We start from the raw sequence: 26397 nt of genomic DNA, 5'->3' as shown, positions 1-26397 counted from the left end.
AGCTGTGGTGTCCTACTTCTGAACTTCATGCATGTAAGTGCTGAGAGAAGCAGTCCACAGCCAGGCAATCTCACTTCTCTTTAGCTTCTGCTTTGCTTTGGAGCCTCGTGGGATCGCCTCGCCTCGCCTCTGGTAGGCTCTGCAGTGAGTCATGGGGGAGTGCTGTACCAGTGGCATCCCTTTGGATCTCTGATGTCCTGTATCTTGATTTTTAGGCTTGCAGTTCCAGGAATAACATCCTGCGCCACTGAACTTGCTTTCATTTCTTGGGGGGTGTGAAATTCTAGTCCCCTTTCAAACACAGGTTTGGATTTATCCCATTTCCTCAGAAGCCCATGCTGGGAAAGTGGAAGGTAGGATCTAGCCTTTTGCTGCTGTTGGGTGGGAGCTGTGTTAACTCCCTTCTTTCATGCTGACCTTCCTCAGGCACAGATGTTTGTGAGTCATAGACTGGACCTCTCATCTCTTGGTGGAAGCTAAGAGGGAGGGTGGGGTGGTATTTGGTCTGGAAAATCTCAAAGCAAATTATTTGTTCCAAGTATGTCTGGGAAAGGAGGAAAAAGCCAAGGGATGATTTTATATTTGAAATTCTAGCTCTTAAAACTCTATTTATTTTGCGTTGAAAATTGAATGGAGGACCCACTTGAAAATATTCCCCTGGTGATCTTGCCTGGCAAAATTAATGAAGAAGCAATAAAAGTAATGCTGGTATCGTAGGATGCTTCTCAGCAGAGATCCTGCTGGCAGGAAAGGCGTATTCATTACCTGGTATCCCCTCACAAACCACTTGGCAATCCCTGCTCCAGACTTGCACTGTATGAATTGGTGCAGACTGGAAGGAAGGGCACTATCACAGTGGTGTGGGGCTCAGTGCATGAGTAACAGGAGCAGGGGAGAGGAGTACTGACAGAGCAGGAGATGGATATATATGGCCTGTGTCCTTGTATGTGCAGTTCTCCTGTTCTGATACAGATATACTTAAGTTAAAATTCCACATGGAAATGTCCCTGTACCACAGGCATAGGAATACTGCTTATGTGATCACCACGAGTTCAGTTCCCTCTCAGTAAACAGCTTCAGTAAGGAGCAGTTTTATGAGCTCTGATTTTTAGACCTTGACTGAATCCTTAGTTAATTCTTCTTCTAGGCAGCCTGAGAACAAGCCCATGCTGTGGCAGGAGGAGAGCATTGCACATAGGCCTGGAAGCGCCCTGCTGGGAGAGTGCCTCCCTGTTACAGGCAGAGACCTTCTTTAAATGCTTCACTTGTGCTGTTCAAAGCATCTGTCCTTCTTCCAGCCAGACACCGGTGGGCAGAGCCTTTCTGACTACCGCAGAAGGGCAAGGGCAGTATCCTACTTCCAGGGTGATCTGCCTTGTCTGGGACCTTGCTCGGTTTGTCCTGCGTACTGAGTGCTCAGCGGATATTTGCTTGCTTCTTTCAGTGCAGTACCCTAGGGCACCAGCTGGGAGCTGATTTTTCCAGGCAGGAATGGTAAGGTGGATGTAGGTGTTCCACACTAGCACTGCCTAGTGTGGTATCTGCTTGTCATTGCACAACAGGGAACAGCCTGCGTTTCTGTGAAGCTGTTCAATCACATTGGTTCATGTCCACATGGTAGCTTTGTGTAGCCCAGATTTGCTATTTATCAAGCTGAGGAAGCCCTGTTCCTTAGCTGTGTGGTTTGATTTTTATGTACCCTGGAATCCATTCTTCCCTGGAATGTCCCAGGGTACTTGTCTGCAGTCCTGAGTACGACATAATGGTGTCCCTTCCTTTCCCTGATCCTAAGCAAATGTGTCATCCTGGAGGAAACCAATGATGGAGACTTTACAGATGTAGGTGCAGGTGGGAGCCAGATGGCTTTCTTGCTGCTTGCTTATCCCTGCATTGTATCATGAGTGGAGGGAAGCATTGTCAGTGCCCAAACATCACTTGGGGAAGCTGCTCCATGGAAAAAGTTGCAGGCCAATGCCTCTTGGAGCGCTGTTGGAGAGAGCAAATGGATGCCAAGAGCAGTAAATAATTTATATTGGTAAAAACACAAAACTGGGTGGTCTTGGGCTTTTCTTTCTTTCCCCCTTGCTTTGCATCTGTTCATATTTAGAGGCCGTTCATGGCTGTTTATACTCAGCTAGTCCTGGCATGTTTCTTGCTTTGTCCTTGGCTGCAGCAGTACACATAATGAATGTGTTTGAGGCTCTGCAGCCAATGCTGCTGCTTCTACGCAGTGCTTTGCATTCTGTTTGGAGTAGCACACCTGTGTAGTGTCAGAAGCATGACTTGCTTATCTCCTAGTGGGAGATGTTAGATAGAGAGGACATCTGTGTCTGAGTCTGTTGGCACTGGAAGGAAGGGTTAGGAGTGAACCAGAGTGGTTTTGCTGGTAGATTACTACGGGGCATGAGAAGGTTAAAGCTTGTGACCACCTCAGAGTGTGTCACATGTCAGGTCTCTGCAGTGCCTGCCAAGATCTTAGTGTCGTGGAGAGAGTACTGCTCAGGCTGGGAATGCGGATCGTGCTCCGGGGGGGCAGGTGTGTTTTTAGTTTTGTTCTTGTATCTGACTATCCTCTACTTTTAATTGGCAATTAATTAAATCAATCTTCCCCAAGTCAAGTCTGTTTTGCCTGTGAGGGTAACTGGTGAGTGATCTCCCTGTACTTATCTCAACCCATGAACTTTTTAATCTTATTTTCTCCCCTTGTCTTGCTGAGGAGGGGTGGTGAGAGAGTGGTTTGGTGGGCACCTGGCAGCCAGACAAGGTTAACCCATCACCTCCTCACAAAAAGCTGCTGCTTTAGGCAATGCCAGCTCTTTTGCACTGTAAATGGTCTGATATAAGATGACTGTTCCTGCCTCTTGGAAAAAGCCAGGGGACCCAGAGGTGCTCACCGCTTCTGGGTCTTACCTGAACTGTGTAGTGAAGCAGAGAAGGTGGCCAGAAAAGGAAAGGAGAGATGGTAGGTGGGGTGTCAAGGGAAGCTGCCCAAAAAACTCCCACTGGAAATCCAAGCTTGCCACAAAGAGGAGGGGGAAAAAAAGCAAACTGGAAAAAGGTGTTTGTTTTAATCCAAAGGGCTTCATACAGTCTGCTTGCTGAGAGAAGGTGCCTTGACGAAGTCCTGTGTCAGCCTCACACTCCCTGGTTGAGAACAGTCCCTCACACGCTGTGGGCTCAGCAGCCCCCCCTGAAAGGGCTTTGGTCCTTTCAGGAGAGAAAGCAAGGCCAAATGCTGGATTGGGAAATGCTGTTCCTGGTGACTGCATGCTCAGGAGGACAGACACAGTTACCGTTGTGTGTTCCAGGACCTCTCTAGGTTAAATTGGCTGCTCGAGATACAGTGATAAGTTGGAGCAAATGAGCCAGGGTTACTCACGCCAAACAGCTGTAGTGATGCCAGACCCCAGCACTGTGATGTTTCAGGGTATCATTAAGTTTTGGGCCAGTGCCCAGGCCTCGTGTTCCTGATGGTGGAATGAAGTGGGGTCCCTGTCCGTTCTTTGTGGGCCATTCTTTTTAGCTGCAGCGTGGCCAGCGGCTTTTCTCTGTAACCCTGGGATGATGTGTACTTCCTGCTGCAGTTGCTGTGTGGTCTGGGAGCCTCTGCCCATCTGGTCCCAGTTAGGCAAAATGCTGTGTCATCCCGATGCGTGTCTGAAATACGGAGTTATTTGTAATCGTGCCTGTCAGAGATGGATGGGAGGGATCTGAGCAGACACCACTGTTTGGCATCTAGCGGAGGGTAGGGGGACAACATTTCTTGAAGGAAGATGGGGAGGGCTGGAGATGAGATGGACAGCGGGTGTAGAGTAACGGGCTTGGGACCATTTTTTTGTGAGGGACAGACAGGAGAGTAAAACTTCAGACTTGTAGGAACTAAGTCTCTTTATACTGCATGCTTGGACCTCTCACCCGTGTTAATCAGCACGTGGCTGGCTGTGATGTACCTTCAGCGATTGTTCCTGTCTCCTTCTGTAAGTGATGCAGTGTTGAGGTGACAGTGCCCTCCTCTGGCAAAGTGAGAAATTTGAGGCTCGGGAGAGACAATTCAAAGTGGGGACTATGAAGGCAACTGCTCCTACAAACACTCCTCTTATGAAGGTATGTTGGTGGCGTAAGTCTCTTTGGGACATTCAGAGCCCTGGCACAGGCTGTGAAACCCACAAGTCCAGGAATTCTGCACTTGTAAGGGAGTGCTGCAGCTACAGAAACAAGTTGTTATCCATTATGACAGCCATCAAGTAACGGACACCACTAAGCCCTGGAGTAATGCTGAGTCCCTCACATTGAAGGTCCTAGAGGGCATTCATGGATTTTCTGACTCCTCAATGTTTCCATGTTGCAAAAATATTTGATATTCTTTTCCCTCTCTTTTCTTTCAGATCCTGTTTGACCAGGCTCAGAGGTCAGTCCGGCAACAGCTGCACAATTTTGTGAAAGAGTGAGTACTCGTCTTACCAGTTTGGTCTTCAGCTTCTTTAACTTCCATTGCATCTGTCCTTTGTGCACTGGAAACAGAACTACAACCTCCACACAACTACCGAAGGCTCTGCTTGGAGCAGAAGAGACACTGAAGGGCAGAGGAAAGGATCTGGTTTGTGGGATGGCTGTTGCTGTCATCTTGCTACACTGTCATTTGGTTGCTCTGTTGTCAACCAGGTGTCTTCATCCTGTTCCCAGCTCATGGTTAAAGCTGGACATGAGGCATACTTCCAGACGAGAGCATCATCCCGAAGTCTGGTAAAGTTCATCCGCAGAGCCCATCTTTGCTGCTTCTCACTGATTTTCTAGGTTAAACATCCTAGAGTTAAGATCCCTGCAGAGCAGGGCCAGCTCTACATCTTATGTTATGTTTGATGCAGAGTTTCATTAGTGGTTTAAAGCAGTGCATGCTTGCAGAAGGGAGGAGCTTTGCTGCCAAATGACTTTGGGGTCCAGCAGAATCATTGTGTTCTTAGCTCTCCACACAACATGCTTAGTCACTCAAAATTACAGCAGCCCTGCTCTTCTGGAGTAACCTGAGCATCTGTCTGGAAGATGAGACTTACAGACAGGAGGGCCCTTCTTGTGTGGAGGGAGCAGCTAATCATCACTGTGCCTTCAGCTTGGAGCTTGACCGCTGGTTCAGAGTTCTCTGCTAATGGAAAGCAAGTTACAATGCCCTGGTGTGGGCAAGGCGGAATATTGCATATTAAGGATGCTAACCTGCACAAGGCAGGCCTGAGGTGCACAAGAACTGGGCCCAGGGAGTTAATTGAATGGGGACAGTCTGTACCTTTGATCAAGTCTCTCAGCAGGCTGTCCCTGCCACGGCTGCACGTTTCCTCTGAGTGCCTCTTTTCCCCAGGGCAGGTACCTAGTGCAGCGTGGGATCCCAAGTCAGCTGAATATAGGTCAGAGAGGCAACTGGGGCCTTCAGCTGAGCAGGAGCTGGTTGCCATGGGAACTGGTAATTGACTGAATCCCTCAGCAGCTGTGTGGTTTGATGGAGGGAGGGGGTCCCTAGCTGACCCCCCCATTCCTCATCCCCATCTTCTTGCCTAGCACTCGCCCTGCTGTGGCTTTCTCCATAATCATTTCTCTGATGAGTTCAGATTTAATCTGCTGAAGGTTGGCAGTCGGAAGGGGGAATTTCTCCTTCATTTTCGGTCTGTCAGCCTTTCAGCATCTTTGCAACTTACTCTTTTTTGCACTTCTACTGCTCAACCTGTGTGCTTGCAGGCCCTGGTGCTTTGATCTTTGCATTGCTCCTGCCTGTGGTTGGAAAATAATTTCTGTGCTTGGACCCATTTTGAATAATCTACCTAGGGCCCATCTGCAACTTACTGGCTGACGATGAGAACAAAGGAACAATGCGAGCTGTGCCCTTGCATGGTGATTCATGCATATCTGAGAGGGCAGTATTTACCCTCTGACCTGCCCTCCCTGTCCCCAAGCCCTGAAGGTCTTTGCCTGGTTTGTTTACTTGGTACGCACAGGAGAGGTCAGCTTGCCCTGCCCATGCTGTCAGTAGCCAAATGCTGTGTGACTGCCTTAGCACGTTACCAAGCTACACACCTTGCTGAGTAGGAGGGTTTTTATTAGCGAAGTCTTGAGGTCGCAGTCCTGCTGCTGCAGTCTGGCTTAGAGCTAGCTGAGAATTTCCAGCAGTATCGCACGCCTCCGCACTCCTGCCCCTTTCCACTAGGGATACGCACAGATGAGGAAGCCATTCTCTCCAGACTTGGATCAAAAGCTATGTAAAATCCCCACAGCCCTTTGCTGCAAGTGACCCAAAAATGCAAAACGCGACCCTGTTATTTTCCTGTGAATGGAGCTAGATGGCCATCTAACTCAGCAGCCCTGAGCATTAAGGGCAAATTGAAGAAGCAATAAGCACCAGAACAGTAATCCAATCACCTCTGTTTTCATTTGTCCTTACCGTACCTGCCCGTGGTAGAATCTCTTGGCCAGAGGCTGATCCATACATAAGTATATGCAATTTCAAACAGTTTGCCACAGGGCAGAGTTCAGCATTTACTGTCTGACTGTCATGCTCAACTGAGGCTCTTCATCTTCCCTAGGGCAAAGAATAAGTGGATGCTACTTATTTACTAAGAGTTTTTAACTACTTTAAGTTATAACAATTTATAATTGAGGTAAACGGAGCTCCCCTGGACAGAAAATAAGTGTTTGTGTTACAGCTGCTGTAAATCAGCATTGCTGCTTTCAACTCCTGAGGAACCAGGGCCACTTGTAAGAGCTGATCTTCAGGAATTGCTGTGCTCACTTCTTCATGGTCATGCAACTCAAATCAAGTTCTACCTGAATGGTACCTGCTACTTAATTAAAAAAACAACCAAACAAACTCAAAAAACCCTGCCTGTTGCTATGCCTTTATAGCCTCCCTCCTGCCCCTGCCAAGCAGACCCCTGATCCCATGTGAGGTCTCTAGGCATAAATAAAACTTTGAAAGTTCATGTTGTGGATCGTGTATTTCCAAATGCAAATGTTAATAAACGTGCCTATTATAAAAGGGGAAAAGAATAGCCAAATGTCTGGATTTTACAGTCAGACAAGACAGAATCAGCTAGAGATGCATGTGAATGGCCTGGCTGCCCTAGTTGAATGCCCTGTCCTGAATTTGAAAAGTAGCTGGTTTTACTCTTTTCACAAAGTGAAATACGAAGCATGTGTTTTCACAGGTAGGTTCTGAAATGTTCTGCTCACCACTTATCGTGAGGGCAATTGTGGACTATCTTTAGGGCTGGATGCCATCTGGCCTGGCTTTCTGGGTGCTGTCCTTGGAGAATTTCCTTAAGGTTTTGAAGGCAGTATGTAAGGTCCAATATCCTTCCTTGCAAGCTGTCTCTAAAGAAGGACTGTCTAGAGTTAATCTGGAGTCAGTCCAGCTGGACATGGTGGAGCTTGGTGGGGTGGGTTAGGATCCCAATGGGATCTGGAGCAGGATCTCTGGGTGATCATAGTGTACCTGCTTGCACCTCTCCCTGCTCTGCTGGTATCAGCAATATTCTGGCTGCTTTGTAACAATGCTTCTCACCATCTCATCTTCTTTGGGTTCCAGTGACGTCCGGAAGTTCAAGGAAACCAAGAAGCAGTTTGACAAGGTGCGAGAGGACATGGAGATTTCGCTGGTGAAGAATGCCCAGGCACCTCGGCACAAGCCCCATGAGGTGGAGGAGGCAACAGGCACCTTGACCATAACCAGAAAGTGTTTCCGGCATCTGGCCCTAGACTATGTGTTGCAGGTTGGTGTCTCGTGCCCCCAGTGCTGACTGGATTTCCCAGTACAGAACAAGACATCACAGGCAAATTGCTAAATAATCTACTGCAGGGAATGAAGAAGTTGAGGGATGAGAGAGAGGGCAAGTAGGGTCTTATAACTGGGTTCAAAAGGTTACTGGATTACTAATCCATTGGACACTTTGCCATCTGCCCCCTGAGGCAGGGAGTCCTTAGGACTGGTGTGTGATGGAACATGAAACCACCAAGATTTGCTCTAGTTCCAGGCACTGGTGTAGTGGTACCACTACGAACCCATGTATGGCTTAGCAAAGCCCTGTACTGCAGTAGGTGCCAGGGTTCCTTGAGCTGCCCCTTGGCATAATCCAGCCTGTCTATAGGAAAGAGTAGGCTGTGCTGGGATGAGAGGGCCTTCACTGGTGGGGCTGAGTTCTGTAGCTGGTCACATCTGCTTGAAATAGTCACAGGATATCGGTATAAGTGGTGTAAGAGAGGGGAGGCTCTTCACCAAATCCTTAGCTGCTTTGATCTTTATAGCTCTCCAGAGAGTCTGGCAAAACAGTGTCATGAAACTACTGAAAGCGAGGGACCGAACACAACGCTGTCAAGTGTTCTCTGCAAATCCTTGTCGTCTGCTACATGTGGAACGTGTCCTTAAGGGCAAATGTCTGGATCTGTGTGCACATGTAAACATCCATGTGTGCATACTTGTGTTCGCGCCTGAAACTCCAGATGGATGTGTGTGCATGTGCAAATATGCATCTGGATGGATGTGTGTGTGCACATATATGTATGTGCACGGCGCATACCTGCGTATGTTGCAACAGTGGAAATTCCAGTTGAATATAAGGCAAAAAAGTTTTCAGAGTTATGCAGCACTGGAACAGGGACCCAAAGAGATTCACAGTCAACGGGACCAGGCTCTGAGCAACTTCATCTAACTTTGAAGTCAGTCTTGCTTTGCCCGGGCAATTGGATAGGTAACTTCTGGAGGTCCCTTCCAACCTGTATTATGCTATGAGTCCGTGTGGGAATGTGTGCTTACCTATGTTTATGCCTTTGCATGGCACTGGCATGACTCTTCATGTCTGTGACATGTTTTCCTTCCTAAAAATGCTACAGTGTACCTGAGAAGGGAAATCTTAATCATTTTTTCAGTGAGAGAAATTAAACACGCTGCCTTAGACTGAATTTCTTTTCCCAGTGGCAGATTTCCTGCAGGAACACTCACTGCACCCAGAATGGTCAAGGATTTTTCTTTGAATCATTCATAGGCTTCATGTCAAGTCTGTCCTTTCAGGCAGTGGGTATGTTAAGCAGACAAATTCAGTGTTAATATTGATCTGTGTGTCTCCACTAGCTGCCACTCCTGCAGCACCGAAATAAGACCATCTGCCAACATGTTCTGTCTGGTCATGAGGTAGTCTCTGATGTCACATGCTCTGGCAGCTGTGGATAGAAAGGCAATGCTTTCCCCTTAAAGTATAAATCATGCATATCATTGATCCTCCTTTAGGATTGCAATTGTTTGCGTCTAGGATTTTAGACATGAATGCAACTGCATTTGTGGGCAAGGTCACACTATAGTAAGCTCCGTCCATTTCTCCCACTGACAAAGAGGAAGAGTTCCTTTAATGTGCTCATCCAATATTGAGGAGGTTTCCCTGTTGGTCCACTGCAAGGTACCAGTCTAAATCAGTTTTGAAATGCATAGACATGAACTTGTCCAGGCATCCGTTGGTATTTAATTAAGGATATAGTGAGGAGATTCATAATTTTATTTAGACATGAACTTGTCCAGGCATCCGTTGGTATTTAATTAAGGATATAGTGAGGAGATTCATCATTTTATTCTTTTATATCTGAAAGGAGATCTTTTCCTGACCCTGGATGTCCACACAACTGAAGGGCACCCCCTCATAATGAATTAAAACTACATCCTAACTGCAGTAAGTTAAGCTCTCCCACCACAAATCCCAACTCAGATACCTGGAAAAAGGGACAACTTGGCTCACAGCAAAAAATCAAGTCCCAGAATTTGCCATGGCAGAATCAGCTATGGAGGGCACTGTATTGGCAGAAAAGTCCCGGTTGGTCCTCATGCGAATGCTAGATGCAGAAAATCTTCCAACCAGCATCCTCTGTTTTCTCTCCAGCCCCCAGAGAGACAGACCCCGTCTTGAGGGTCTGTTGCACCTTTCGCATCTTGCAGAACTCGTCTTTGGCTTTGTCAACAGGCCTGAAATTGGCACGGTCAAACTTCAAGGATTACTCGCGCCCCTTGAAGAGAGCCAAAAGGACCAGGACTCAGTAAAGCACAGTTCAGGGCAAGACTTTTCGCTGTAACGTAGCACACTTCCATTATTAGAGTGGCTGTTTTATAGTTTTGTGGCTGTAAGTGGCCAGGAGGAGTTACTGCTGTGGAGTGAAACTGTTGGTATAAAGCAGGGTTACTAATTCCAGTCCTTTTTTCTTTTTCTTTTTTTTTTTAAACCTAGTATACAGGGTGTGGAAAGGAGGGATCTAGGAGGCTGGGGATATACCTGAACTACTTTGTCTCCCCTCCTCTGTTGCTGGAGCTGATGACCAGGTTGCCTAGTACAGAACCAGGAGGCTGATCGTGGTGTTCCTCACGGATACTGTTCCAAGCACAACTGTGACAGGCACCAGCAAGCTGTCCTTTGGTAACTTTTACCTAGTTTTAGGTTCAGTTACTGCAAGCATAGTGCTTCTAAGCAAACTGATGCTGCATTTATAAATGAGTTATTAACACACTGGAACCGATCGTCTGTCATGGTAACACATTCATGACACTGGCAGCTGAAGCCCCATTGAAACCTTCTGCTACATTTGACAGTTTCTTCAGTGCTAATTGCAGCACTTGTAAGGCTTCCCAGTGTAGCTCATGGGGTCTGTGGGCAAGCTATTATGTAACTATGCGCTATTAATTTCTTCCTTTTGAAATTATATTCTCCTGGGTCAGTTCTCAGCCTCTTACATTTATTTTTTTTAATTGTTTTTAAACCTCAGGGATATTTTTCACTTCCAGATCCTTGGCCCCAGTATCAGAGAAATGTACTAGGTCTCACAGAGTTTGCCTTTGTCCCCAGTTAAAGGAGATTTGCAATAGTTTTATCTTCATTTCCAAGAGATGCTGATGGTTGTAGTCTCACTGGTAGAGTGATGAACCTTAGAAACAGATACTACCTTTCTTGTTCTTCCTACGTACCTCGTAGTCCTGGGTTATTCCAGTATTCCTGTTCTTCCTTTCAGGGTAAAGATTGCTGTTCACTCCGAAACGTGCTGTAACTGTGCAATTGCATGGAGTAGGGGTTAGCACTCATTTTCCCAGTGGCATAGGACGATACTGGGGGGAGAGAAAGAATCCGGGCATGGCACCTTGCTGCGTTGTGCCCAAGGTTTTATGGTAGGGATTTTAGGTGGGACTTTCCTGATCAAAGGTGCAGGCAGTGAACTGTGAGGTGTCGAAGATGAGCTGCTACAACCAAAAGATGAAAGATGAGCTGGCAGGGAAGACGACCGGCCTGGCTGAACAGAGAGCTTTGGCTGGAACTCAGGAAAAAACGGAGAGTTTATGACCTTTGGAAGAAGGGGCAGGCAACTCAGGAGGACTGCAAAGATGTCGTGAGGTTATGCAGGGAGAAAATTAGAAGGGCCAAAGCTGAACTGGAACTCAATCTGGCTACTTCTGTAGAAGACAATAAAAAATGTTTCTATAAATACATTAGCACCAACAGGAGGGCTAAGGAGAATCTCCATCCTTTATTGGATGCAGGGGGAATCATAGTGACAAAGGATGAGGAAAAGTCTGAGGTACTTAATGCCTTCTTTGCCTCAGTCTTTAATAGTAAGACCCGTTGTTCTCCAGGTACCCAGCCCCCTGAGCTGGAAGCCTGGGACAGGGAGCAGAATGAAGACCACATAATCCAAGGGGAAGTGGTTAGCGACCTGCTGCACCACTTAGACACACACAAGTCTATGGGGCCGGATGGGATCCACCCAAGGGTGCTGAGGGAGCTGGCAGAAGTGCTCACCAAGCCACTTTCCATCCTTTATGGTCAGCAGTCCTGGCTGACCGGGGAGGTCCCAGTTGACTGAAAGTTAGCAAATGTGATGTCCATCTACAAGAAGGGCCGGAAGGAGGATCCGGGGAACTCCAGGCCTGTCAGCCTGACCTCGGTGCCGGGGAAGGTTATGGAGCAGATCGTACTGAGTGCCATCACGTGGAAAAGGCTGTGTATGAGGAGCGGCTGAGGGAACTGGGCTTGTTTAGCCTGGAGAAGAGGAGGCTGAGGGGAGACCTCATCGCACTCTACAACTACCTGAAAGGAGGTTGTAGCGAGGTGGGGGTCGGTCTCTTCTCCCAAGTAACAAGCGACAGGACAAGAGGAAACGGCCTCAAGTTGTGCCAGGGGAGGTTTAGATTGGGTATTAGGAAAAATTTTTTCACCGAAAGGGTTGTTGAGCATTGGAACAGGCTGCCCAGGGAAGTGGTAGAGTCCCCATCCCTGGAGGCATTTAAAAGACATGTAGATGTGGTGCTTTGGGACATGGTTTAGTGGTGGACTTGGCAGTGCTAGGTTAATGGTTGGACTTGATGATCTTAAAGGTCTCTTCCAACCTAAATGATTCTATGATTCTACAACTACTCTGCTAATCACCTGCTGGAGGACTCAAGGAATGGCCAGGCTCTCCTATCCTCACAGTAAACGCTCCAAACTGGTTCTTTTGCAGTAGCAGGGTGCACTTCCAAAGCAATGCTATCTTGCTGTTGCAAGAGGTACTGCAGTTCTTCCCTGGCCAGGGAAGAGGTGTAAGCCTGAATGTGCTGGAAGGCATCTTCTTCCACCCCAGGAGCCCAAGCACATCAGGGCTGCCACAGGAAATCCTGAGCTACTGCTGCTTCTGTGTGGAAGGGATGTGACGGTCTCTGGGGCAGTCAGCCATGCACTTTTCTCCAAGAAAAATGGGTGTGCAGAGGGTGTGCACACTGAGAACATAGGCCCCCTCATGGGTACCACAATTTCCTGGCTGGCTTCACTATGATTACTGAAGAAAAGCATAACAGTACACTGGTACCACTCAGCCTGCTAAGAGAAATCAAAGCAGTGACCTGATAGATTAAACATCTCCTTCATGTGATACCAAATTGCACTCTGGGGTCACTGTTTGTTGTCAGCCTATGTACCGACATGCACCTAGCTGTGACCTTAATCAGTAGCAGCCCAGGTAGGAAAATGCATCTATGCTGTTTCCCTTTTTATTCCACCTGGAACTCACCAGAACTGTCTTTTCAGAAACTAACTTTCTGGAACTGTCCTTGAATAGTTTTGTGGTTTGCTGCTAGGGGTGTTGCAGCAAGTTGTTCATACTTAGATCTCCATGCCAAACTGCTTAATGCTGCTGATGCCGAGAGTCTTATCTTGATTCCTTCACAGATCAATGTCCTGCAGGCCAAGAAGAAGTTTGAAATACTGGATGCGGTAAGGGCTCTCTGTGTTTTCTGTGGCTGCTCTCAGTGACTCAATGAAAGGCAGCCCTCTCCATTTCAGGTTGCATGGGTCGACATACTGACTCCTCGGTCTGCCCTGGAGATACTGTCTGGGACTGCTCTGGGGGCTGCAGGTATGCTAACAAGAGGGGAGAATGAAGGACCAGCAAGATACTCCACAGGCCAGAACTGTGGGGACTTTCAGGGGTGAAGAACACTGCTTTTACTGCTTTGTGCTCACAACAGGGGTTGCCTGACAGTGTGGAAGGATTTGTGAGAGGAAGAAAGGAGAAGAGGGAGACGCATCTAATGGATAGATTGCTTTGGGAAGGGAAAGGGTTAGACCTTGAGGAGACTTATTTGTGGGTAATAAGGGATAAGGACTTTTCACGCTCACTTTGTCCCAGAACCTGTTCTGACCTTGCTGTTGTTTCCCTCCCCAGATGCTGTCCTTCATGCATGCCCAGTACACCTTTTTCCAGCAGGGCTACAGTCTTCTCCATGAACTGGATCCCTACATGAAGAAACTAGCCACAGAGGTGAGGGGACAGGGAATATGGTTGACTCAATCTGCCAGTTTGTACCCCTTCACCCTGAAAGGACGTCCTCTTTCCTATTCAGCTACCATACTTGGTAATCAGGGAGTGGTTGGAGCATCATGCTTGTTGGATGTTCGATGCCAGGGGAGGTTTAGATTGGATGTAAGGAAAAATTTCTTTACTGAAAGAGTGGTTAAACATTGGAACAGGCTGCCCAGGGAAGTGGTTGAGTCCCCATCCCTGGAAGTATTTAAAAGACGAGTAGATGAGGCACTTAAGGACATGGTTTAGTGGACATGGTGGTGTTGGGTTGACGGTTGGACTCGATGATCTTAGAGGTCTTTTCCAACCTCAATGATTCTATGATTCTATGCTGCACTATGGGCTGGCAGCCAAGAGCTATGGTTACTTTCAGTGCACACCCAAACACAGCCCTTTTCCTCTCTTGTGGGGACTTCTCATGTTAGGGCTGGTGTAATCCCAGAGCAGGGAAGCAGAGATGGACAGTGGCTCATAAACCTCCTTCCTGACTTTTATACCTGGTGTTCTCCTCCCTGCCTTTAGCTGGACCAGCTGGTGATTGATTCTGCAGTGGAGAAGAGGGAGATGGAGCACAAGCATGCGCTGATACAGCAGAGGGTGAGTCCTGGGGCTGCAGCTTAGTGCAAGCAGCACTTCTCTCCATCAGTGCGGTTGTCTGGATCACACAGTGGCAACTGCCATCTGATGAGGGGCCTTGCTGGGTTAGTCCTTCACAGCCTGGAGCAGTAGCAGCAGAAATTGTTGAGATGAGAGTAATAACCTTGTGGATGCTGGGTGGTCTAGCTAATAGGTAGGCCTGATCAAATGCAGAGCATTCAGCTACTGACACATCTGAGTACACAAGGGAGAGGGACACAGGGAGGACCCCATGGGTCAGTACACCTAGGTGGTTTTCCCAGCTCTGCCACTGACCTGCTCTGCATCTGAGCAAGCCTTCCTTCTATGCTTTGTCTCCCTCTTTGCTACTGAGGATGTGGGTAGAGTTAAGGGTTCATGTTCTGTAAATGGCTCTGAGATGGAGGAGTGGATGTAGTTGTTTGTAATCGCCTGTGAAAACAACTTGACTGCATAGCAGAGCTGCTTTTGGGGAGAGGTTAGAGCACTCTTCTCCCACCCTTTCTTTTCTTTTTCTTTTTTCTTTGTCTTTTCCTCTCTTCCCCCCCTTTTCTCTTCCCCGCCCCCTGTCTCTTTCCTCCCTTCTCTTTTTCCCCCCAGTCTCGCATCCTTCCTCCGGCTGAGCAAGCTAGCTTTTGCCTGGCAAGCCCTCTGATCTCCAGCTACTGCAGTATCAGCACGCCCCTCCTGACACTTCGCCCTGCCTCTCACTGCCGTGCCCCATGGTGAGGCAGCAGTTTGGCAGCATGCTTGAGTGCCCAGCCCAACCAGATGGCCAGAGGCCCTGTTAAATCATCCAGCAGATGAATGAGTGGATGCACTCCTTTGGTACCCACAGACCGGACTTGCTGCAGGGCATTTTCGTCATTCATAGGGAACTCACACTGTACTGAAGGGATGTTAACGGGTCGTGAGGGAGAGAGAGCAGGACTCTGTACTGCTATTGAGAGAGGAGTGTGCTGCAGTGAACTTTCACGCAAGTGTGCTCCAAACTGCAGTTCAGATGATTCTCGCTTAGCTCCTGTGACATGACATGGCTACAGCCTTGAGCAGCATACCTTTGGAAGGGTCCACGGGGACCCACGCAATAGAGCTGCTGTGGCTGAGCAAGCTGTTTCCAGCTGAGCTATGGTAACCCACTACGTGTGTGCTCTCACCTGCTGTAATTGGGAGTAACCATCATGAACTGGCAAGATAACAGGATTTATTATCAAACAAGTCTGAGCCTTCGGTAGGGAGGCATCTTTGGTTAATGTGGGCTCTGATTTTTTCCAGACCGTTCATCTGGGAATGATTCCAAGTCTGAGGCTTGTAGAAACATCAACTAATTTTTTTTTTCTTTTCCTTCTCTTCTTGGATTGCTGATCTGTGCCTGCAGACCCTCCTGCAGGTGAGTACCCACATGTATTTCCTTCTTCTGGCATCTTCATTGCTCAGAATTAGCGCTTTGCTCTGGATATTTACTAAGTCCTGCCTTTGAAAGGGAAACAAAGAAACCTTGCCCATAGCATTAGTGCTGTAACCTGAACACTGGACATGTAACTTTAAAACCCAGTTTCAAGTGAGTTTGGTTTCATCCTCATCAAAGTTGTTTTCAGTCCTGGGCTAAAATAAGATTTCGGTTCCCTCTACTCTGTATGGTGGTCAGTCTTGACTTCGGAGTTCAGTATTGCAGTGGCAGCAGTGCTTGGCTGGCACTTAATGCATGTTTGGTGCCTAGGAGCCTTTGAGGACCATGGGTCTGGTGGGAGGTGAATTGGCTGCACAGGCTCGTAACAGAGGGCGTTGGTGGACTTTCAACATACACACCCACACCCTCATGCTCCGTGGGGACAGTAAGAGGGGATTTCAGAGAGCCCTGAGAAATAGCTGTTCATGAACCAAGCCCTGAGCAGGAATCGCTAAGGAGTCCATACCTGGTAGGCACTTGCGTGGATCAATACTTCTCAATAGGAGGGCTCTAAGTGGCTGTTGTTTTCTTTCTAATTCTCTCTCTCAAAAATGTCATAACCCACAAAATGGAAACATAACCGGATTTGAAAGCTAATGACAGACATTCCCTGTGAATCGGCCTGTGCATATGCTCCCTTTGGTTAAGTGTTCTGAGGGAGGGGTAAATCCATTTGTGAACTCTCAGTTCCCCTGGGACTCTGCTGGAGTGATGACTTCATTCGAGGGAACATGGAAAGTCTCTCTAGGGCAGTGCATTTCAGTTAAATCCCTTTACGTGGCTTTGCTGACTGGACTAGCAGGGAATGAAGGAGAGGTCAGGTTCCAAGAGGGAGAACGAGCAATTACTCCTCATCAGGATACATATGCATAGAGCTGTGGCTCTCTGTGTGCATAAGCTTGTAAGAGCTGAACATGAACGTCCCTACTGCAATTTAGGATTTAAAGCTTCCTGCCTGGAAATGTGAGACTGCTTTTCAGCTACTCTGAGTCAGTGTTGCTCCTCCCTTTGCAATGGAGCATGGCACTCTGCATCTGGTGAGCATCTTGCCACCTCCAAAGGGAGCACAGCACGTGTTTGAATATATGTCTTCATGCTGCACCCAGAATACCCTCTGGTCTCTTAAAAAATTTGGAGGTTTAGTTGTGCTTAATTAGAGAGGAGCGGCAGAAGTATCCTTTTTTTCCTCAACACAGTGTCTTCCCAAACAGCCTGCTAAGGCATGACAGAAAGGGAGAGAATCCAGTTTAATTAATACATTTTAAAGTGTTCTTGGCGTGGGGGATCTGTGCAGATTCTGAAGATAGGGCCTTGCTCATTGAATTGTCTTTGGGCAGCTTTGTGAGGCATGGAGGGCAGCCTTCCAAGAGCCAAGTTCATAAGGAAGTGGTCGGTGGCATTTTGTTTCATTATTTTTAATTATATTTTTAAAATAGATTTGGTAGGAGAGAAAATCTCAGCACAAATCTCGACTATTTTCTTTGATACTGGAATTCAAGTGTCTTTCTCCTATGCTGCCCTTTCCCCATCTTCCCTCATGGAACATCTGCCACCTTTGGGACAGATTCCTAGGGCAGCTATCATTTCAAGCTGTCATTTTACCCGCTGCCCTCTGCCTTCCTAGCTCCAAAGCCTTAAAGAGCTCCATTTGCAGCTTCACCCTTAATATGAAAATAATGCTCATTTATACAAAAAGGGTTCCAATAAAATCGGCAAGAGGAAAGGAAGAGTCTCAATTTTTATGGGCTACAATAAATATTTGAGTTATCCTCCCGTTGTGCAAAGAGAGAGGAGAGCTTCAGCGTGAAGGCTGGGGGTGCCTTTCTTCTGACTGTGTGTGGGATGCATGTGTGCAAGGACTGCAGTACGGAATACATTTCTGCAAAGGCTGAGGAGATAGTCTTGTAGCTTCCCACATTTCTCCTGTTTGTTGAACTAAACTGTCTTAAACCACGCATGTAACTAATCTGTATGTGTTTATGTGGGCTCAGATGGATGCACAAAGACACACAGGGCCTGGTGTAGGTTGGACCACTTAGGAGAAAAATTTTGGAGAACTTAGCACTGGAACACACAGACCAGGGAATTTTTTCCAATGGGAAATGAGGAGAGAAACAGTAATGTTGAAACCAGTCTTCCCTCGCAGATCCTGACCTTCCTGAATCCTTCCACTGCACCAAAACTGACAGGCCAGTCTCTGAAAGTGGAAGAATACAGGGCTATATAAAAGCTCCTTTGCAGCCTCATACCTATTCCCCGGTCCAGAGCAGTGGGGGAAGCAATTGTGCTTCTGTTGCCTGTTTGCATGGGAAGGGAGGATGGAGTGCCGAGGCAGAGCTCTCTGCCTCATTTAGTTCAGCTGGTAGATAACAAACTAGGGGCCATATGGCATTTCAACACCCTGATTTCTGTGGCTGCAGTGGAGCAGGGGTGGAATTACTGGCCAAAGGGTGGCTCTGCTCCAGGAAGCTGGGGGAAGCAGACCCCGCTGAAGGCAGACAAGCCTGGCTCTGTTAAGGTCAGGGAGGCATTCGGTGAGCGTCTTCCTGTCAACTTTGCTCTGTGTTGCCTGGCTTCTCCCACTCCCTTCTGTGCCCCCATGACAGCTGTATGGTAATTAGCCCTTGCTCTAAGCTGATTGACTTTGAATAGGAGGCATGAGGAGGGGGTAAGCAGGTGGTCCCCAGAGGCCAGCAGACTTCCTTCGCCTAGTGCCCCTTGCTTTGACAGGAGCCAACGGCAGAGCTTATAGCTTCCCAAAAAGGAGTAGGAGGGGTAAAGGAGAAGGGGCTGAAAAAGAAATCCCTCCTTCCTTGCCAGCCCACGGTGCTTAGCAGAGATGCTACTCTGGAGAGCGAACAGAGAGAGAGAGAGAGGACACGCAGAGCTGCTCCCTGCTCTCTAGGCAAGAGCAGCAAAACCTCCCTTGCAGCTGGCATCATGAAGATTTTCGGCAGGCTTGAATACCTCCTGGTAAGGAGACTCCTGCAGGGTTGGTTTGACTTGGGGAGAAAGTTTAGAGGGCACTTTTCTCTGGGGCAGCAAGGATTGTGCCTGTAGGACCTTGCTTGCTGATGTGACTCAAAAGCAAGTACAGCTTTGTTACTGCAGGAAAGCAAATGTGTTTGGTCCTGTCCGTGGGATGGAGAAGCTCTGGGGCAGGGCACAGATCTCTGTGCATCATCTGCTGGCAAGCTGCAGAGCAGGGAGATCGTTTGGCATTAGGAAATTCAAGAAACAAAAGGTCTGTAAATGGGATTTGGCCGGAATGAATGAAAGCTGTCTGTGCAGAATGGGAATGTAGGTGGGGGAGCCCTCCTCCAAATTCCATCTGCCTCTGAGGGTCTTGGATTGTACACAGTATATACACAGAGGTAAAAATAGCCAGATAGAGAAATGCTTGAAATATATTCAGGCACCAGAAGAGGACAGAATGTGCGTGCACCAGTGTTTGTGTGGAAGGGGTTTGTGTGCATCTTTAGGGAATGTGAATATTCCTCTGAATTACGTTCTCTTTAGAATCGAATAGCCAAACTAGTCACATACAATTTTTAACTCACCTCCAGGATGAGTTCTTTTCAATGCATGGATGTATACATAATGTTGTTAGAGTGTCCATAATATTATTGTTAAATACTGAGCATCATTGGTTACTTAAGCAAAGAGGGCACTTTTGGATAAAGCCTTTGTCTTCTGTGAGGGAAAACACGTATCGCATGTGTTGTCACTTATCCTAAATGGTACTGATTGAAAATAACATGGAGGTTTGGTAGTAAGATATGTTTCTCTGAGTATCTAAAAACACCTGGACTGAAATGATTTACTGGTTGTGATTTCCTAGTTTTGGTAGTGTTTTCTATCAGTAGAAATCAAAACATTGTACAGAAAAGGACAGTATTGTTATTTCCACATTGAATTGATACACTGAGGGAGTAATGCTATGGCTTTTCAGGGAGGGCCAGTGCCATAGTGATTGTATTTTAAAGAATTTTAAGGAAGTCTTGGTATTTTAGGGAAAGGTTCTATCTGTTCTCAGCCAGGTGGTGTGCCCTTTGGGATAGGAATGAACCTATAAACAAGACCTTCCTACTTCAGTGGGTATGCTCTTAGGCAGGGCTCTTTCCTTAAAAGACTCCCCCCCCCCCCCCCCCCCCCCCCAAGGATTCCAGGCTGATGAGGGGCATCATCACTCTTCATATTAAGTCTGTTCACTGAAGCTTGAGGTTTATTTAATTTCATCAGCCATTTTCTCTGCATGAAATGCTGGCTTCACAGGAGCAATTGGAAGAGCTTCTCTGGCCTCTGCAATGCAAGCAGTCTCTGTGCATGCCGTGTGGAGACGGACAAGGGAGTTCTTAACTGAGTGGTTCATGAGGCAACCTTCAAATAGGGCTTTTTCTCTTTTTTTTCCTTTTTTCTTCTTTCATGGGTCTGTTTGTGCCTGTGCTGGGTTTTTGCTTTCCATTTGCTGGTTTGAAAGTGTACGCATTAATGTCCTTTTTCACATCCCTATGGATGTGTCTCTTGGAATGTGTTACTTCATTGTTGCCTCAGCAGCATTCAGTGTGCTCCCATGGAAACTATTGTGATGTCATTTCTAAAAGAATATCAGTTCCCAGGCAGCCTCGTGTGTGAACTCAAGAGTGACAGGACTGAGAAGGGGAGGGGACAGTGAGACAAGATTGGTGTGATTTACTGGAAGTTGGTGAAGGAAAGGGAAGCAGATGATGGCAGAGATCTGGTTTCTTATTTTGGAAGACGTCCGATTTGTTTTACCAATGTGTGATCCAACATGTCACTGCTGTTGCTAATCATGATTGCATATGCAGCTGTAGCCGAAGCCATTCAGATCCCAATTCTAGGAAGCCTTTTCTGTGTCAAGCATTTTTTCATATTACAGAGACAACGAGGTGCTAAATGCAGACTTAATAAATCAGTCCAAACTCATTTAGAGCAGACTTGCATACTCCGTGTACGTTGCAATGATGGGAAGAATTCGGCAAAAGGTAGTTTATTAAAATCATGCATTAAAATCTCATGTATAGCAGGAAATGGGAAAAAGAGGGGACAAGAGAAAGCATACGTGTGCACTCTCTTACCCTGCTTTGTCAAGGGTAAGATTTGAATCAAGAAAGTTATTTTGAATGTTGCAGAATGGGTGACACATTCCTTCTCCACCGGCACCTCCCAGGCATCATGACTTGGCTTACAAGGTTGGAAGGTTTTTATTTCCTAGATCTGCGTGGAGTCAGACAGTCCACAGATGCGCTGCATCCCTTGTAGGAGTCAGAGAGACTTACTGATGGCATAGCTGATGATGTGCTTGGCAGGAGCTGTGTCCGTCAGCCAGGACTCTTTGACTTGTTTCCCAGAGCTAACAGGATCAAACTCTTCTTGTGTTGATGAGTAGAACAGATACAGGGACACGTTAAGGGCAGGTCTGCCAGTTAAGGGCATTCATTGTCACACATCTGTGTATCCAGCTGTGGCCACACACTACCATGATGTTTCAACACCATTGGCAAAATGATCTCCTCAGTTTCTAAGCTAGCTTTGACCTGGAATCGGGTTTCAACAGATGTTCTTGTAACTCTTTTTCCAGAAATTTGTCCTCTCTTTTCAATGGCTGTGGTAAGAAAGTTCCCTGGATGGGTGTTGTGGTTGAACCCGGCAGGCAGCTAAACACCACGCAGCCGTTCGCTCACTGCCCCCCCACCTCCCAGTGGGATGGGGGAGAGAATCGGGGGGGGGGGGGACGGAGGGGAGTAAAATGCGTGGGTTGAGATAAAGACAGTTTAATAGGACAGAAAAGGAAGGGAAAATAATAATAATAATAATGAGAAAAGAATATACAAAATAAGTGATGCACAATGCAATTGCTCACCACCTGCCGACCGATGCCCAGCCCGTCCCTGAGCAGTGGTCGCCGCCCCCCCGGCCAACTCCCCCCAGTTTATATACTGAGCATGATGTCGTACGGTATGGAATAGCCCTTTGGCCAGTTTGGGGCAGCTGTCCTGGCTGTGCCCCCTCCCAGCTTCTCGCTGGCAGGGCATGAGAAGCTGAAAAGTCCTTGACTAGTGTAAGCACTGCTCAGCAACAACTAAACCATCAGTGTGTTATCAACATTATTCTCATCCTGAATCCAAAACACAGCACTGTACCAGCTACTAGGAAGGAAATTAACTCTATCCCAGCCAGAACCAGGACAATGGGCTACAGCAAGAAGATGTGCCTAGGAATCCATTGTTTAAGCTCACTCTAATGTGCTGGAAGTTTCACAATTGCACTTGCCATGATTTTGCCTTTCAGCTACCTGAGCCATTTCTCTACGTTTCCCTTTTGGCCTTTGCTTGGCAGGGACAGGAAAAATGATGCTGATCAAGGGGATGATTTCTGGATTTTTTTTTTCACCCTTCCCTTTCCCTTACTTCATTTGTCTCTCAACACTCAATAACTTTGTAGCAAAGACTTCAGGTGCTTCCAAGCAGAGTGCAACGGAATGGAACAAAGTGCCTGAGGATCAGACTGCTGCGTGCCCCGGGGCTAAGAGGCAGAGTGGTCCTTATCCCTCGGATCTCTCCCTTGATTTGTACCTACTCTACAAATCCAGTTTACAGCTCTGGTTGATGTATTCTGCCCTCAGCTGCCCTGCAGTAGTACTGTTGATGGCAGTGGAGTTGCTCAGGAATTACACCAGCTGAAATGTGAGCAGAATTTGGCCTGGGGATGTTTCCTAACCAATGAGAGAACAAGGAAGAGAAATATCGCCAGAGTAATGCAAACACAAGCCATTCTTCCCAGCAATGTGTTTCTGTGTTTGGACATCATCCAGATGGCTCTCTGTCATCTTAGCTGTATACGCGCTTGGTGTTTTTGTGTATAATTTTCGTGTTCTAAAACTGGGCTTGGTGCAGTTTAGAGTTCTTTCAAAGGCAAGGAACAACTCCATGTGCCTTCGGCTGTTTCGCTTTAGCCCTTCAATTTGTAGAGAGGTGTAACACAATACAGACTCAATGAGGTTAAATTCACACCTGGCTTGACTCCACTGATTTTTAGTGGATTTACTCTAGTGATGTATATGGCCCATCTGTTCCTCCTGCACTCATCAGCAATATATCCTTCTTACCATCACACTGCTTGGTTATATAAGGCCAGCTGAAGAAGTCAGGTGATTATATTTAGACCCTCCCCCTTATTTTTACCTCTTCCACAAAGTGAGGCACAGCTAAGTGATCATTTCTAAGATGTGCTTGGAAGGGTTTTGCCCTACGCTTGCTGTGCACTTTTCAACAAAGTCCAGATTTTTGGATGTTTGCATTATTTATTATAAAACAGTACAGATTCTCATCAAATGTATAGAATTGTCATTTTGGAGCAGCTCTACAAAAATCACATGTTCAAATATCTACGAGTTAGGGGAAAATTCCCTCTAGCCTTTGTTTGCAGTAGGTACATGAAAGACATCTGCAGAAGAGGACCCCCATGGGATTCACCCTCTTATGGCAAGAAAATTTGGGGCTGAGCAGCCCTCTCTTAATTGGGTGCCTTACAGCAGTTTCTAGGGTCTAATTGGGCATCATGCTGCCTTTCCAAGGAATGACTCGGTCCTGTCCCATTATATCTCCTCCTTCTGTGTCAGTAGTATTCTTATTACGACACCTCCCAGGCAAGCTTGCATCTCTGAACATGAAAATAACTCATCTTAATGAGAGTGAAGTGCATGTTGCCTAGCAACACAGCATCACAAGGGTCTTCGTATGCTGAGCTAGGAAAGGCACTTAAGTTAATGGGGCTGTTTTCACTGCGCTGTTGTTTCTTTGAACCAAGTAGTACAGGGAGAAATATTCATGCTCAAGAGAGAGGGAGGTGTGGGTAGAATGCATCATCAGAGTGGAATCAGTGTGCAAAGAGACAATGTGCTCCCCAGGTTAGAGGGGAAAGTCATTTAGGTTTCATGACCTAGTTTCTCTTGGGAAGGAGGCAGACCGCTGCCCAGGGAGAAGGATCTGTGTTCTGTGAGAGCAGCTGCTATTCTCTCTGCTCTGTGTCTTGCTCACCAGCTGTCAGAATCCATGAGATCTATCTGATGAATCAGTGCCAAACCTGACAAATCAGCTCTGACTGGTAGCATAGCATAGAGAATTTGAGTGAGCGCAGATTGGAAATGGCATATGATGATAGCTAATGAAAATGGAATTGATAAGTCTTCCCCTCTAGAAATAATTATGCCTGTTTTCCTTGTGTGAAAAGGCTGGGGTTTGTTCTGTTCCTGGCCCCTTGCAGAGCAGAGGGGTGGCAGCAGCATTGCTAACTCACTTGGCCAGTGAAAAGCACCTCTATTGCTTTATTTCCCATTGCAGATGGCCCCAAATGTTGGGAATTTTTAGCCCTCACGATGATAAGCTACCTGCCCTTCTCCTTCTCAGCTACCAGAGCAGGGAAATACAGCATGTGTAGTACTTTTCTCCAAACAATAGGGACAGATAAGCTTACTGGAATTGAGGATAATTCATGGCTGCAGCCCACTAAGGCATAGGGATGTGCTGTGACAGACAGCTCTGCCTGAACTTTAGGATCTTGACATAGATATTTTTCTCTTCCTGATGCTTTGATCAGGCTCATCTCCATCTCGGTCCTGCAGAGTACAGTCACGGTAGAGTCTCAGTCTCTTTTTATTTGCAGGACTTCTCCTATGATGACTCAAAGGTGGAGTTTAATGTTGATGCCCCGAATGGAGTGGTGATGGAAGGCTACCTCTTCAAGAGAGCTAGCAATGCTTTCAAAACATGGAATCGGTGAGTAATAACTCATATTCCATTTGATCTTTGGGCTAAGACTCTGAACAGAGCTAATACTGCCTGCACAGGAACACACTTCACTTTTAAGTGAGATCTTAGCAGCTGTTATCATCACTGGAAGGATTCTGAGCTAAGTAGTTAAAAGCTAAATAGTTAAAATGAGGTTGGTTTGATAGTTTCTGCATACAGAGACTTTTCTTTTAGGAGCATTTTGCATGCAGGTTGAGGGAGGTGATCCTCTAGCACTGGTGAGGCCACGTCTGGAGTACTGTGTCCAGCTATGGGCTCCCCAGCACAAGAAAGATATGGACTTACTGGAGGCGGTCCAGTGAAGGGCCACGAAGATAATTAAGGGGCTGGAACATCTCTCATATGAGGAAAGGCTGAGAGAGCTGGAACTCTTCAGCCTGGAGAAGAGAGGGGTCGTGGAGGGATCTTATCAATGTGTACAAATTCCTGACGGGAGGGAATGAAGAAGAGGGAGCCAGACTTCTCAGCAGTGCCTAGTGACAGGACGAGAGGCAATGGGCACATACTAAAAACGTGAAATTTCATGTGAACACAAGAAACTGCTTTTCTACTGTGAGGATGGTCAGGTAGTGGAGCAGGTTGCCCAGAGAGGTTGTGAAGTCTCTATCTGTGGAGATACTAAAAAACCACCTGGGTACAGTCCTGGGCAACCTGCTCTAGCTGGCCCTGCTTGAGCAGGAGGGTTGGACTAGATGGTCTAAAGAGGTCCCTTTCAACCGAAGTGATTCTGTGATTCTGCTCAGAACCTGTTGGCTGCAAGTAAGATGAGAACCTGAAGCCATGTTAGGATAACACTGCACCTGAGTAAGTCCTCCTGAGAGAAACAGTATCTCAAGAGAGATTAATGTAGCCTTATCAGCACGCTAACCTGGCTATGTGGTGCCAAGTCAGCTCAGAGCAAAAGAGGAGTAAGCATCTGCTTGACTGCAGTGGTGTTTTAAGACCACATAAATTTTCTACCAGCGTGTTATAACTCATGTGCTGAGCTTGCAAAGCCACTCGCTTTGCAGGTCTTTGATATTGGTGCGTTGGAGACATGTACATTAATCAGTAAAAGAGCTAGATGCTGTGTAGTTTATGTAAGTGATTATTATTTTCCTGTTCAAAACCAAGTATGCTTCTTTCTGTGAAGCTGTATATTCCTCTTAGGCTGCACCATGGAATGAGCCAGCTCATGTTTTGCTGCATCTTAGTAAATGCCAGGGAAAAAAAAGGTGTGCTTTCCACAATGGAAGGATGACCAGGTTCCATGCAGGGAAGATAGGGCTCAATGCAGCTCGAGTCTTGCCCTAGGAAAGCTGTAAATTCATAACAATTAAAAGAAATAGCCTAACACAATGGGACATGCCACGAGTATCAAACCTGTCTATTCTGGGATGGGGAGATAGGCGAGAATGGAAATATCAGCTGTGCTGCCGGGAGCTGAGAGATGGCTTTCTGTGCACTGACCCTGCTCTTAATAATTTATAAATATTTCATCTGATAGGTCACTGGGTATGCCAGGCTCATATGCCTCCTGCACTAGTCAGGAGTCTCCACAGCTGCCAGAGACCTTGGGAAGGTGGAAGCAAAGGTTTCATGTTCTAGCCTTGCTCGATATTTGTGCGTTTAGTTTCCCTTGAGATAGTCAATGGGTTTCATACACGGTTGTGCGAAAGGATT

General features: G+C 46.9%; 1 protein-coding gene across 1 annotated transcript in view; it reads left to right on the top strand.

The window, feature by feature from the left end:
- Positions 1 to 26397, top strand: part of ACAP3 (ArfGAP with coiled-coil, ankyrin repeat and PH domains 3) — a 106518-nt gene that overhangs the window by 59275 nt on the left and 20846 nt on the right. Inside the window, exons 5-11 of the mRNA XM_076356456.1 lie at positions 4386 to 4444; positions 7568 to 7751; positions 13206 to 13250; positions 13702 to 13797; positions 14362 to 14436; positions 15833 to 15844; positions 24590 to 24702. Of these exons, the coding sequence (XP_076212571.1) occupies positions 4386 to 4444; positions 7568 to 7751; positions 13206 to 13250; positions 13702 to 13797; positions 14362 to 14436; positions 15833 to 15844; positions 24590 to 24702 (584 nt within the window). The remainder of the gene's footprint in view (positions 1 to 4385; positions 4445 to 7567; positions 7752 to 13205; positions 13251 to 13701; positions 13798 to 14361; positions 14437 to 15832; positions 15845 to 24589; positions 24703 to 26397) is intronic.

The sequence above is a fragment of the Aptenodytes patagonicus genome, chromosome 19 (assembly GCF_965638725.1).
Source record: "Aptenodytes patagonicus chromosome 19, bAptPat1.pri.cur, whole genome shotgun sequence".
In the NCBI taxonomy this organism is placed as follows: domain Eukaryota; kingdom Metazoa; phylum Chordata; class Aves; order Sphenisciformes; family Spheniscidae; genus Aptenodytes; species Aptenodytes patagonicus.
Note: the sequence above shows the minus strand (reverse complement) of the source record. Positions and strands in the feature narration are given on the sequence as shown.